The 14,398-nt window shown below is 51.6% G+C and overlaps 1 protein-coding gene across 1 annotated transcript in view; it reads right to left on the reverse strand.

Moving 5' to 3' along the window:
- Positions 1-1,401: 1,401 nt before the first annotated feature.
- LOC135388324 (uncharacterized) overlaps positions 1,402-14,398 on the reverse strand; it is a 60,577-nt gene continuing 47,580 nt past the window's right edge. Inside the window, exons 5-6 of the mRNA XM_064617806.1 lie at positions 10,944-11,028; positions 1,402-1,583 (exon numbers count right to left, since the gene is read on the reverse strand). Of these exons, the coding sequence (XP_064473876.1) occupies positions 1,487-1,583; positions 10,944-11,028 (182 nt within the window). The 3' untranslated portion in view covers positions 1,402-1,486. The remainder of the gene's footprint in view (positions 1,584-10,943; positions 11,029-14,398) is intronic.

Consider the following 14,398-nt stretch of genomic DNA (forward strand, 5'->3'; position numbering starts at 1 on the left):
GGGACGTGAAGAAAGAATAAGAAAAACGAACAAACAAGGCACCGCGATGAAATGAGAACGTAGCATATTTTTGTCTTCTTTATAGTGTCAGAGTCACACATGAAAAACCTAACACGAAATTACAGTTCAACATTGCGATCAGTGCGAAGGGTGATGCTGCATACAAGAGGCTACAGGTGTCTTAACATGGGGTTGAATACAAGAAAGACGCAGTCGTAAGTCCGGTTCAATGTCAATCCTGTTCCGTGACCTTAACTTGATGTGAACAAGTGCAGAAAACACAGCATCGCATAGGAAGGTTGTCGCAAAAAGGAGCAAGGGCTTCAGAGCTTCAGGACCAGTAATAGCCAAGACGGTCTTCCGGATGTTTTTCGATCGCTGGGGACCCCCACCAACACACTCGGAGACCCCCCGGAGTCCGCGGACCACACTTTCGGAACCACTGCTCTATGGCATCTCCACAGTCGTCGATTGCAGCGCCGTCGCTGGTAGTCGGGCCGCGATAGTCACGCGGAGAGCGCGGTCGTTCCACTGCCCTCTTCTTGTTCACTGTAGTTTAGGTGCAAGCGTGAACAGTCACGAAATGGTCATTGCGATCCAATTAACTCGATCGAACCTCAAAATCAAACTTGAAGCAAAAGAAGAAAATTTGTTTCGTGATGAGACGCCTCAAATTTTGCTATTACTTCCAATCGAGCAATATTTACTGTAAAAGTGTCGTATATTAATTTTGCCGTTCTCGAAGCGTTCGAAACTGCAATGACTCACGTTAACTTCAACGCGAACGGGGTCTATATGCCTCGCTGACACAGCTAGCAAGCATTTTATGTGACTCTATATATCGTTCCGAAGAGAAGGACATCTCCCCGGTGTGCTTCCGTCGCATGCAAGGATCGAAAGGCTTCGTCGACTTTATCAATGTCTGTTTTATCAATGCGTTCTGCGTTATTCACTTTGCGACACACTTCAGTAGAGCACAAATGGTATTGTTCTTTCGTATGATTTCATATCCGGGACACAAAATGTAACATGTTTGGATTTAGCTTGAGTAGCTTGGAGTGCGCTCGATTTAGTGCATAAAAGTTAGTTTGCTTTTTATTTATTTTAATACTATTTAGCGCACCATTTCAAGTCCATGCATTTTCAAACCTTCTTAGGAACTCGTATTTAATATAAAAACGTAATAACAATAAGAATACGTTTAGTTTTTCTCTGTATTTATAATCCTTCCTATGTACCAATTCCTAAACAGAACGTTTTTATCGAATCATGTATATAAATTTACTATATGCTAAGGAAGCTAAGTTTCCACAGCACGGGAGCGAAGTCTCCAATGTTATTAGTCCACGTTTATCTCGTACGATAACGGTATTGGAAGCAGGTGGACTCCACACTGGAATCACTTTTATTTTATTTTACATAACTGATAACAAACCTATCCTGTACATGAATTGATTGTGCGATCTTGGAAATGAGTCCGTCCCCCTCAAGTAGAAATGAACTCTTTCTCGATCTCCTTGAGGATCAGATCTTCAGCTTCGTCGTAATCCGGTGGTTTCGGTTCTTGTCTCGGGACGGTCACGCTGAAAACAATAACACGAAAAAAGTCAACAGTGTCAATAAAAAAAAAAAAAAAAATCATCTGCTACGAATTCACGCTAAATAGACCACAATGACGAACATGCAGATCACGTGACGATTTTAAATTTTTTTTTAACATTTTTATTTTATGTAAGTATAGACAAAAAAGAAAAAATAACGCCATCAAGTCTACGACGGAACTAGTCAGAATCACACTCAAACTGTTAGGAGCATCTAGTTTAGTGGAGTAGCCAGTCCTGCCTGGATTGGGACTAACATCTCCATATTTTTCTTTCATTTCCAATTCCAATTAGTGACAAGCAATCGCGGGAGGTTCTCGATATTCCCGCTTGCGAAATCCCCGATCTCGAAATTGTGTTGCCAACTGTAGGATGGGACAAGCGCAAGCTTGCCCACATCACGTTTCAGAAATAAAGCGCCACCTGTGGCCGATCTCGAAATTCACGTTCTCGAGAAAAGGAAGTCGAGGAGAATGCTCGGTCGCTTCGTAAAATGATATGCCGTGTTCTGTTTTGTTTTGCAATAAACCTATATTCCCCCCCCCCCCGTGTTCAAGAACACGACAACACTATTTAACCACTCCAATTCACGGGTTTTCGATGTCTGTCCAAGTCGTTTCCGCGAACAAAGGCCACAGTTTAGAGGCTGTTAATCTTAGCAGGGCGGACACGACGGAGCAGCACGTTGGTTAATTTATTATTGTTAGTTTAGGTTCGGTGTTTGCATTTCTATGTCCAGGTTAGTCTAAGGTCGCTGTTGGAAGTTTCTCGCACGAGTCTGTTATAGTCAGATTGACATTTATTTGCAGTTGTTTTTTTTTGGAACGGGGATTTCGATCACTTTATTTCGAGGAACACCCATCTCACGCAGAGCGCATCCTCGTTTGGTATTCAACATTACGACCCACCATAAGAGGGCGTGGATACAGGCTAGCTGACGGATAAACTCCATGACAGGCGAGCCTGAGCGATGGGCGTGGGCAATGGTTTGTGTCGCGTGTGTGTGTCTTTACATGCAACATACACTGTATCGTATGTACATATATGTATGCGCCACTGAAGTTATGTCGTGTGAATAGACCCTAATTGTCTCCGTTGCAACAACTATATAGCTGCCTGCCTGATTAGGCGGCATGTTTCTCGGGAAGGGAAAGATGGTGGAGAGGAGGAAAGGGTGAAGTGGAAGACCGAGCGGAATCCGCTCGGGGGGAGGATAGCTGCGTCCATTGGCCGACTTCAGGGGAACTGTGCCGGCATACGCCTATTACACATCTGAGGGAAACCCAGGAAAAACCCCAGACGGCACAGCCGGCCCGCGGATTCGAACCGCGGACCTCCCAGTCTCCAAGCGCACGCGTTACCGCTGCGCCACCGGAACTGGTGAGTCATTAGCTAGGGGTACAGAGTATGGCATTCCGGAGCCGCCGTTCGGTTTCGGCGATTATGACAATTGTGCCACGTGGTTTCTCCTTCCAAGAACTGGCTGTCCATGTTGAGTCACCTCCATGCAAAACCGGTTTCCTGGGTTGCGGGCTGGCTCGATTGCGCCTTTTCTCCACTTGGGGAAGGGGGAGTTCGAGTCTCATTGCTAGGCGACGCAGCCGCGCATGACTCAAGATGGCGGGCTTGCTCGCCCGCGTGGCTCAGCGTCGCTACTCTGCTCCCTATTTAGTGACTCTAGGAGTCGCTGAGCAGGGTACCCCATTCAGTGACCGTGCTCAACATAAAGGGCATTCTAGTGTCATTGCTGTCATTTCCACGATCTACTTGGAAAACGTCCAGCGCCTAGAATTCCCCTTTCGCTTTTATCTATGAATCATGCTTCGTCTCCTCCTCAAAATGGGAGACGGGAGCAAGAGGGAGACATTGCCTTGAAACGGCAGCCCTCTCGGGTTCCTCCCAACGACACTCCTCCTCCTCCTCCTCAGCTAATGACTCTAGTGACACCAATATCGAGGACCCTCTCAAGGTGAAACATTGCGGCACAGTGCAATTGGGTCAAGTGGGTCACCCGTGCTGCCGGTGGCTGGTAACACGGGATGCGAGGCAATCCCCACACAAAAGCGAGCGAAGCCCGTCGACCATCAGCCCATAGCTTTTTCTAGCTCGGCCCTCGGTCACTGGAACCGCAACAGCGGAGTTTTTCGGATAAATTCCAATCGTTTTCAATGTTACCGGAGTATGTCATCCGAAAATTTGGCAGTTATACAGGTGAATACTTATTCAGTGACAAAGGAGTCTTGGCAGACAGTGGTGTGGAAACTTGGCCGCGCAGGCAGGAATGACGCCGTCGCGCCCGGGAAATGCTTGTGTGACGCGGCCAAGTTTCCACATCAGGGGGGGGGGGCTTTATCATGGATGACCACCACATCACCGACTTGTAGCTGTGATTCCGGCTTGTGCCGTGCCATGTGCGCCGATCTTAGCTGAAGGAGATACTCCTTTCGCCATTTACTCCAAAACTGCAAGCGGTGCCGCCCTTGGACCTTCAGATATTGCCGGAGGCCCTTGGCACTCGGTGGCGGGGCGACTTCGCCCGGCGTTGGGAGGATCGTCAGGTGTTTTCCTACGAGGAAGTCCGCCGGTGTCAAGGGGTCCAGGTCTTCGGTCTCGGACGTGATGTAAGTGAATGGCCGGCAAGTTTCACTTTTGCACTCAGCTTCGCAGAGGGCGGTGGTGAGTTCTTCGAAGGTGAGGCGCTGCCTTCCCAGACACAGTTTCAGGGCGTCCTTGACGGAGCGGACCATCCTTTCCCACCACCCGCCCCACCAAGGTGCTCTCTCCACAATGAATTTCCACTGGATGCGGTAGGTAGCGGCGAAATTCAGTACATCTTCGGAGGAGAGCAGACGAGACACCTGATGAAAGGTGCGGGCATTGTCGGACATCATGAGGGATGGTACGCCGCGTCTGGAAGTGAAACGCCGGAAGGCACTGAGGAAGTGTTGCGTGGACATTCCGGTCGCTAACTCGAGGTGCACCGCACGTGTGACGCCGCAGGTGAAAAGGACTATGTACGCCTTTCGCTGCTTGCCGTCTTCGTGCACGTACGAAGGGCCCGCGAAGTCCACGCCCACCATATCAAATGGGTTCGTGGGAGTAACTCTTTCACGCGGGAGAGGAGCAACAGGTGCCGTCTGTGAGGACAGCAGTCGACGCCTACACTGTAGGCACGTTTGGAGCACGCGGCGAACCGTCTGCCGGCCCTTGACAGTCCAGTATTTCAGCCGCAGTTCGCAGAGGGTGTCTTGCACTGCGGTGTGGTGGAGACGCCGGTGGACGTCAAGCACGAGCAACTCTGAGACGGTGCTTGGCCGGGAGAAGCACGGGATGCCGGGTGCTGTCTTCTTCGTGGGCGAACGGCAATCTTCCTCCCACCCGAAGGAGCGAGTTTGCGTCCAAGTATGGGTTCAGCGTCAAAAGAGCAGACGAACGGGAGATGGGTCGCGCCGCCTGAAGGTCAACGATATCTGCGCCAAAGCATTCTAGTTGAGTGCGGCGGACCCATAGAAGCTCTGCCGAATGCAGTTCTTGTGCAGAGATGGGCCCGGTGAGCCTTGATCCAGGTCTCCGCGAGTTGTTGACATAGCTGAGCACGTATGCTGTCACTCTAAGCACGCGGCTGAGTAGACTGTAGTCCTTTAACCGGAGGATGGGGTCACCATGGCGGATCGCGACTGGACAGCACGTCTCTTCCGTCCGAGAGGACGATGCGGTGCGGTTCGATGTTGGTTCGAGAGGCGGATCGACACTACCAGACAACCATGGGGGTCCAACCCACCACAGCTCGCTGCCAACGAGCTCGTCCGCGGAGATTCCTCTCGTGAGCAGGTCGGCTGGGTTATGTTTCCCGTCACAGTGACGCCACTGACCAGGATCGGTGAGGAGCCGTGTCTCCCGCACGCGGCCTTCTACAAACTGCGGGCACCGTGAAGCCGTGTTCTTGACCCACTGCAGCGCAATCTGAGAGTTCGTCCACAAGGTTGCCTTCCATGCCACGTTGGGCCTGACTCCGCGGATGCGGCTGTAGAGACGAGCAGCGAGAAGGCAGCCGAGGAGCTCTAACCGCGGTAGTGTTACCTGTTTCAGCGGCGCGATTCTACCCTTGGAGATAAGCAGATTGCAGCTGATGCCTTCCGTGCCCCTGTCTGCTTTCATGTAGATGGCCGCTCCGTAGGCTCTCGGGCTAGCGTCGGCAAAGATCTGGAGATCTTGGACGCTGCCGTTGGTACCGGCAGTACATCTGGGCACGTCAAACAGCGAAAGAGTGGGCAGGCCGTTCACCCACTTATTCCAGACTTGATGTGCTGTGTTAGTCATTGGTCGGTCCCAAGGCACTGCGTCCTTCCACATTGCTTGAAACAACAGTTTCGCGGTGACGGTGAATGGGGGAGAAGCCCAAAGGGGTCGTACAATCTGGAAAACGTCTTGAGCACCGTGCGTTTCGTGGGCTCGTTAAGCTTGGCGAACGCGTGAACCGCGGTGACTGGCGCCAAGATTGTGTCCGCGTGACGATCCCACGGCACTCCCAGCACACGAATCACGGTGTCCGTGCAACCGACGTTGTCATATGCCGTTCCGTCCTCGAGGAACTTCCGCTGAAGCGTCATTGAGTTCGCCGCCCACTTCCGGATGTCCATTCCGGCCTCTTGCAAGATGGCCCTCGTTTCCGCGTATAAGGTCTCGGCCTCTTGCGTGTTGTCGCATCCAACCACCAGATCGTCTACGTAGGAGCTGGTACACAAACGAACCGCCGTGAGTGGATAGCGAGTGCAGGCACCGAAATGGTGGTGTAACGTTGCTGCGAGTAGAAATGGGCTAGACGAGGCTCCGTACGGCACTCTTGTCATCCTCCACTGCTTGACTGTTGGGTGAGGGTTGGATGCCGACGGCAACTCTTGGATCAAACGTAGGGTGTCCCTGTCCTGCGGCCGGATTTGGATCTGCAGATACGCCTTGCGGATATCTGCGGTGAGGATGATGGGAGAGGACCGAAACGTGATGAGCAAACGCAGGAGGTCGCTGTTTAGGTTCGGACCCCTTCGCCAAGACGTCGTTGAGTAAGGGTTGGCCGGGGACGTGAGACGACGCGTCGAACACTATTTAGACCTTGGTAGTGACGGCTTCGTTGCGGATGACCGCATGATGAGGTAAGTAGTACAGATTGTTGGTGGGGTGTGGCCCAGTCACCGGTTCGGCGTGTCCTTCGGTAAAGTACTCGCGCATGGTGGAGTCATACTGCTCCAGAACTGCGGGCGCCGTGCTGAAACGTCGCAACTGGGCCTTCAATCTCTTCTCAGCGGTAGCAAGGTTGCTAGCCTCGAGCGGGAGACCGGGCTCCTTGATCATGAGAGGAACCTCATATCGGTCTGTTCGCCACTTGATATTGCCTTCAAACACTTGGAGATCTGCGGCTCCATCGGGAGTAGACATCTCGGACTCCGTGATGCCCAAAGCTTCTAGTCGCCAGAGGTCAGCTGGCTCTGGTAGTCCCTCGTCGAGCGTGGAGCATAAGAGCGACGTTACGACATGGTGGTCCTGCGCCGAGCCGGGTGGAGCTACGCCTTGGATATTGTCTCGATGGCCGTCATGTCATTGGGGAGGCGCTCTATCTTCCCTGACACGAGACTCCAATAGTGGTCCGCACCGACGAGGAGATCAACGTTCTGCGATGCGCATGCAGTCGTCGCTGGGCGGAGATCGCGGTGCTTGAGTACTACTGGAGGGCTGAGCGATCTACAGATGTGCGGGATGGCGAGGGCATCCACCTCCAATGACTGGCATAAACCAGCAACGCACAACGAGACCCTGTCGTACGTTCGGAATGTGGAGGCCTGCGTTGAGCCAAACGCAAAGATGGATAGGCCTTCCGAAGACTGAAAGGTGGCAGCGAAGCTGTCTGGCAAGGTCTTCGGTGACGAAGGTCCTTTGGCTCCCGGTGTCGAGCAAGACTCGCACCTCTACAGACCTACCGGGACCGGATATCGTCGCTGTGGCTGTTTGCAAGAACGTAATGGTTGAGGACGTTGAGGCTGCTGTGGCCTGGATTGCTGGCACCGACACCGGCGCGGATGCTGCGCTCCGACCGCTCGCCTGAGGCTGTATATCACAGAGCACCGTCAGGTGTTTCCCCTGACATTTACCGCACTTCAGGCTCCCACCCGAACGACAACGGCGTGCGAAGTGATTGCGCCTCGCGCACTGGAAACAGCGATGCTCTGAAGCGAGGCGCCGGCGCTTCTCCTCCGGTGTGAGAGATGCTGAGCATGCGGCAATGCGGTGATCCGCGGCCCGACAAAGGGCGCACGTTGGCTGTTCAGGAGCTTGCGACGATGGCCTTCCGGCGACGACGGTGGCGGGGGCAAAGCTCACTGCGGTTGGGAGTGCAGCGGCCGATGGCAAGGGCCTTGCACCGCATCGTCCGCGTGGTCTTGATGGGAAGGCCGTGGTCGGTGAAGCGCAGCCTCCTCTCTCGATTCGACGTGAACGAGCAAGAAGTCCATCAGAGCCTTCACCTCTGTTGCTGCTGATGGTGAGGCTGACGTCGCATCCGTGGGCGGCGCCGTAGCGCTCACGTCGGAAGATGCGGCCACTTCCTTCCTTCTTTGTCGAAACTGCACGAAGAGCTCTGAGGGCAGGCATCGATATACGACCCTGTACAGTACCACTTCATAACTGGACAGCGGAATTTCCAGCGCTTCCAGAGCACGTGTGTGGCGGAAAACTTCGTCTAATAAGTGCCGGAGCTGTATCACATCGCTGCTGTGGGTCGCCCGAAGCGCAAGTAGCTTATCGATATGCTCCGCTGCGAGAAGATCTGTGCGACCGAAGCGTTGCTTTAGAGCTTCGACCGCCACGTTGTAGTTGGCACCGCTTAGGCTGATCCCGTCGATGGTACGCTTGGCGTCGTCGGTGACGTAGCATAGAAGGTATTTAAACTTCTCCACCGCGGCCAATGAACGGTTGTCGTGGACGGTCGCCTGAAAGTGCTCCCAAAAGCGGGCCCAGTCCTGCAACTTGCCCCCGAACTTCGGTATTTGCAGCTTCGGCAACGATACAGCTCGGCTCGTTGGGCAGCTCCGCGCCGCGTCGGCCTGGGCGACCGTGAGGGCGCCCGGAGCTGGCACCGTTACCGCTGACGTGGTTCGTAGCATTCGTTTCGCTCTTGTGACGGCGGCCTCTAACTGCTGCTCACAGTCGAGTATGCCTTGCACCTCGTCGTCGTACCTGTCATCCTCCGTGAGCGCCAAGATCTGGAGGTCCAAGTCGTGAAGTGCGGCCTTTCGTGCGACCAAGAAGTCGAGGTCCACTTCAATGCCCTCGGCTGTGACCTCTCCGCTAGGACAATCTCGCAGACGATTGACGACGCGGGTCACTGCGCCTCTTGCGACTGCTCTGCTGCGCTTGAGGCCGTCGAATTTGTCCGCGGGCATTCTGGAATTCAATTCCGGCTGACGAGAGGCGAAATCCCAGGCTGGCGTGCTGCCTCGTTGCCGAAGTGGAAGGTCCAGGCGTTGCGACGAGGGCAGTCGAAGGGGCCAATCTCCCGGGTTTCGGCACCAATGTTACTTAAGAGTAATCAGACGTGGCCTATCGTCACCGTGGCTGTAGAACAACTTCTTCTTCTTCTTCTCCCCAGGAAGATGGCCGCGATCCGCAAGGGAGATTGGCCAGGGCTAATTCAGTATGATATGAGTGTGACAGTGACACTAAGGGCTAGAACCGGTTGGAGCCGGCAACGAATGAGATGAGATTATCTGCGATGACGGGATTCCATTTTCCGGTATGGGACGCACCGAACGAGAGTAATGCGCATAATGCGCGTAGAACAACTGCACGTTTATTGAGTCATATCTTCTTCTTCTTCTTCCACCACTAGGAACAGTGGCCACCAGCCACACAGGGCGATTGGCCAGGGTTTGGTGCGGAGTAATCTCTAGAGGCTCATGAGACCGGAGTCATATCCAGGAGCGGGGTCCCCGCCTTTCGTCCTCTTTCTTAACACCATTTCATCAACCGCTATACAATTAGGCCAACTAACTAGCCTTACTGAAGTAGGCAAATTGGGCGTTGTGAGGATTAGGTGCTGTGTTCGACCTCCTAGGTTTCCGAGGTACAACTAATTAACTGACGCGTGATCGAATCTCGGCACTGGCTGTGCTCTCCGAGGGCTTCCTTGGGGTTTCCGGCAGATTCTCCACACGAGTGTAGGCACAGTTCTCCTTGAAGTCGGCCGAGGGTGCATACTATCTCCTATGTCTCCCACTCCTCCCTGCTATCCTCTCTCCATCTAGCCACGTCTGTACGCCGCTCATAACCACAGTTGCTTGGTGCAGCGAACACGGAATTAAAAAAGCGACAACTACTTATTCAGTGACAAGCCTGGTCACGCCTCTGCACTGTCCTTGCAGTATAAGAAGTAACGGGCAAATTAGATAGTAGGGTTGACAACCCGCTTCCTTCCCGAGTTCACATTAGACTGCACGACGGACTACACTTCACGATGAGCCTAGAAGGTTTCACCTGATGCCTGATCGCTGCGCAGTCAAAATAACCACACAGCTGCGTGAACGTAACATATGACTATAGTCGTGTTCAACATAAGAAGGAACAGAAATCTGGTCCGTCAGCTCTCAGAATGTTACTGCGCCGCAGACAGGATGGCTGGGCACAGAGACGTCACTTTCCCTTCTCCGTCAGATAATGTAATCCATCGCACTCGCTCTGCTTCCGTATTGGTTGTTAAGACTGGCCGCATGACACTATGCGAGCCCTCCACCATGGCGCGCTATTGTGTCTCCTTATCTCCAAAGGCGTATGTAGATGACGGACTAGATTTCTTTTCCTTCTCAAGTTTGTAGAGGAGGTGGTGTTCACCTAGATGACGCTTGACGCCTACCGAGTGGTATCGACCGCATGCACCCTCCGCGGCTGGGGGGGGGGGGATGTTGTGGCGGCCCGTGGACGACGACAGCGCACTCTGCGCCTCGCAGCCAGTTCTACTGGCACAGTCCAAGCATAAGGCCACACACACCTGGCCGCTGGGACATTCCATCATCGCCGGTCAGGACTCATGTAGAAGAACACCATTTACACCACGTCCTCCACATGTTGAACACGAGTATAGTCGCAAGGCAAATGAACCAATGATGCCGGGAAGCAAGAATCAACCAATCAATGAAGTACGGCAGGGTGAGTGCTAAGCAGCGTGCTGATAGTACGCGTATCCGCTATGTACAATAGATTTGATGGGAAACAAAATTGTTGCAGCTATCTCAACAGCAAAATGGACGAGTACCCTAACAGAGTCCTCACGCATAGCGGCCTCGTCTCTGTACGCACCTTGCTGGTTCTCCACCCAGTGTACTGTCCCTGACGCCGTGATCCAGATGAAGGTGTTGGCCTTCAGGAGGGCGTTTCACAGGCACTAAGATAAAGTGACACGATACAGTTATGGTGCACGAGGCATCCCCTTTAAAGGGACGGTCTCGTACCCCCTGCCCCTCTCATAAAATGTACCATTCGACTGCTCTTTGTTAAAAATGGAATACTGGGAATTTAGCCGACAAAGCACGTCACGTTTTATTAGATAACCAAATTAAATTAATAAAGATTGCACAACATACCGCGATCTATGTTGGCAACAATAGGAACGGCTACGTCGCCCTGCGGGAAAGTCCATGATAGGATGTAGAAATCGTCTGCTTTTGCGCGCGCTAGTATACCGGAGTGAGCAGACGACTTTCCAAAGTGACTGCGGCGACTCTCGCACATTTTCTTTCAGTCCTCAGGCGAAAAACGCACATTATAAGAAGTAGCCCACATGCTGGTTGACAACAACTATGTTAATCCTCAGAAACAAGTTAAAAGTCGCAGGACAACCCCAAGCACAACTACAAATCCAGGTCCCCCAAACTCACCTCGGAAAAGCGTGCAACGAAGAAGGCCGCCACTAGATACCCCAGTGCTGCCGTTCCGGATCACTTCAGCGCGCTAAGTTTAGCGGCAAAATGTTTTTGTTGTTTCTGCGAATGAATCTATGTCCAAATAAAACGCGTATAACAACTTTCTGTGTCGTGTTTCACTTTTTGGTCCCGTTTTTAAACGTGTTGAGCGATCGGAAGGATCTAGTGCACGGCTGCGTGCATCACATAGCGTACCTGTCGTACCAGGCGCCGCAGGCGCAGTCGTCCATTTCTCCTTCGGTGACTTGGCCTGGCTTGGATTGTGCTTCAACTGGATCTTTAGCGCGCTACAATCCAACGCAAGCCAACGTCTGGTAACAATGGGGTATCTAAGGGCGGCCTCCGGCATTGCACGCGTCGGGATAGGAACAAATACATGGGAAAATGGCGACCTTGGGGGACCTGTACAAATCTGAAGTCGCCCGTCATGGGCGCGCGCGCGGTCGCATTACAGCTCCGACCAAAAATATATCGCGCGAGCTTCCATTACACTTCCCGTTGCACACTGATCATGTTTCGAAATGAAGTGTCGCTGACGACGCACACGGAGAAGGAGTGCGCATTTATTTAAAAACCGCATTAAATACTCGCAGAAAGAAAACACGTGAATTAGCTTCTACGTATTATGCGCCACATTCTCGGAAACCCCACATGCAGTTAATGCAGAGATTACATTCTCCGCTCGCGGAGATATACATCTAAGCATCCTCATTTCGAGAGCAAACGGGATGACTCAACGCAAGGCCCTTCTGCAGGTTGCACTGTCATGATAACGGTGACTTACCCGCAGGCCGACTTCGGGCATGACGTTGCATGAGAGGGAAGCGCAGGTTTCGTCGTCTGCTATTACGGCACGTTTCGACAATTTCCTCGAAACGACTCGGTTATTCTGAATGAAACTTTGACGGTTGTATGTGTACAGTATTCGTGAAGATAGTTTTGGCTAAGTTTTGAAATCGCCCCGGCTGTACGAGACCGTCCCTTTAAGTCTGCGGATGATCCAATGTACTATAATAGCCATTAAGTCCTATATGCCTGATGAATGGTGCACTGCGCATTTAACTGGCGCGTCTACACTCTTAACTCGGTACCCTTTATTGTAACTTTTCGCAATGTGTAACATTTATATAGACGTACATTTCCAAATATCGTAGAGGTTACACGACCGATACTTCTATTTAGAGGTTAAACGTGACTTGTAACGAGACACTGGAGGAGCAATAGAGGTTACTTCGGTGTTCAACGGAAATCCAATTGTCGTAACTTATAGATGTACCCTTTATAAGATCGTTGTAACTTCTAAACGAATTCCTCGTTTGAATTTCCTTCGTTTGTTTGCAGGGTAACCTGTATAAAAGGTACTGCTCAAAAGTCACTGTGTTCTCGTTCAAGCCGCACATTCAATCATTCAGGAAGGGAGTTGCCTCAGGACAGAAGCCGCCGATATTTCGAACAGTTCGCCGATGTTTCGAACAGTCTCTGTTCGAAATATCGGCGGCTTTGGTCCTGAGGCAACTCTCTTCCTACATCTCTACCGGTTCGCTGGATTTCTACCCATCTACATTCAATCATTCAGTACGAGAGTGTCGGATCAGTGTGCGTTACATTATTGTGTCTCTGCGTCAGTACGAACTGCGGATCGCGTTCAGAACTGTGAAGAAAGCACAAGTGTTAAGTGACGGAGCTTTATCAGGGTATTTCTACGGTATGTTCACTACAAAATTTACGTGGTTACGTTTTTGCTGGACAGTCTAGGAACACTAATCACAGCACAGTCTGTCTCTCTAACACGGTTGAACGGTTCAACACAGTGTGTACGTGTGTGTCTTACGTCCGTTATTTGCTTCGTCATTTGTCATTCTTGTGTTTTACTTCTTTATGTGCTTCTGATTCACCATAGCCGCGTCGCTGATGTGTCATTCTGACATATCAGAAAGGAATAGAAATGTTTTCGGCGTACTGGGGAGGAAGTTGCAACAACGTGAGGACTGCAAAGATTATCTGAAATAGAGGATAAAAATTTTGAAAATTTTACCCTTTACTTGAAGGTACCAGGTTTAGAGTGTATAGCTCGTCATGTGCAATGATAAGGCACACGCGACAGGTCACCTAGATATCAGCCGACCTCAAAAGAACATCAGGACAACGAAAGCACTGGAGGCATATCTTTCTTAAGGCAACAGTCCAAAGCAGAGTGAAAAACGCTGTCGCATAACTTGTTACGATGCTGGGCAGCACTATAGCAGCGGCTTGTAATTTTCATGCTGCTAAGCGTCGAAAGCCACCGATTTCAGACAAAACTTGATATTTTATCTTATCTCAATAGAGCCTTGAATCACCTTTATCATAGTAAAGGCTGGCTTAGAGTCCGACTGAGCGGGGCGTAACGTCGCGTAGCGCACCGCACCGCCGCACATCGCGAGCCGCCGCTGGTGAGTTCATAGTTGGTTCATAGTTCATGGTTCATGGTTGAGTTCATAGTTCATAGGTGACTACGTCAGCGCCGCCGTTGGGGGAGTAGAGCAAAGCTATACATCTGGCGATTTCCAGCGAGATGTGGGCTCCAGTGGGCTCGCATTTCCCAGTATGACGTCGCCCATTGATCTTTTGATCGAAGCTGTTAAGGAACATTCATACCAATATAATACACGACGGGTGGACTATATACAGACAAGCAAAACAGGAAGAGCAGCCGGAAGACGTGCGACTTTGTTCTTCAATTTAGTGTCCATGTTTGGGAGTACTAACCGTATTACATAACAGTGTCAACGATGGGAACACGAATTACCTTTAGTCGGATTCCAGTACGCGGGTACAGTTGCAAGATAGGAC

The sequence above is a fragment of the Ornithodoros turicata genome, chromosome 3, assembly GCF_037126465.1.
Source record: "Ornithodoros turicata isolate Travis chromosome 3, ASM3712646v1, whole genome shotgun sequence".
Classification (NCBI taxonomy): Eukaryota; Metazoa; Arthropoda; class Arachnida; order Ixodida; family Argasidae; genus Ornithodoros; species Ornithodoros turicata.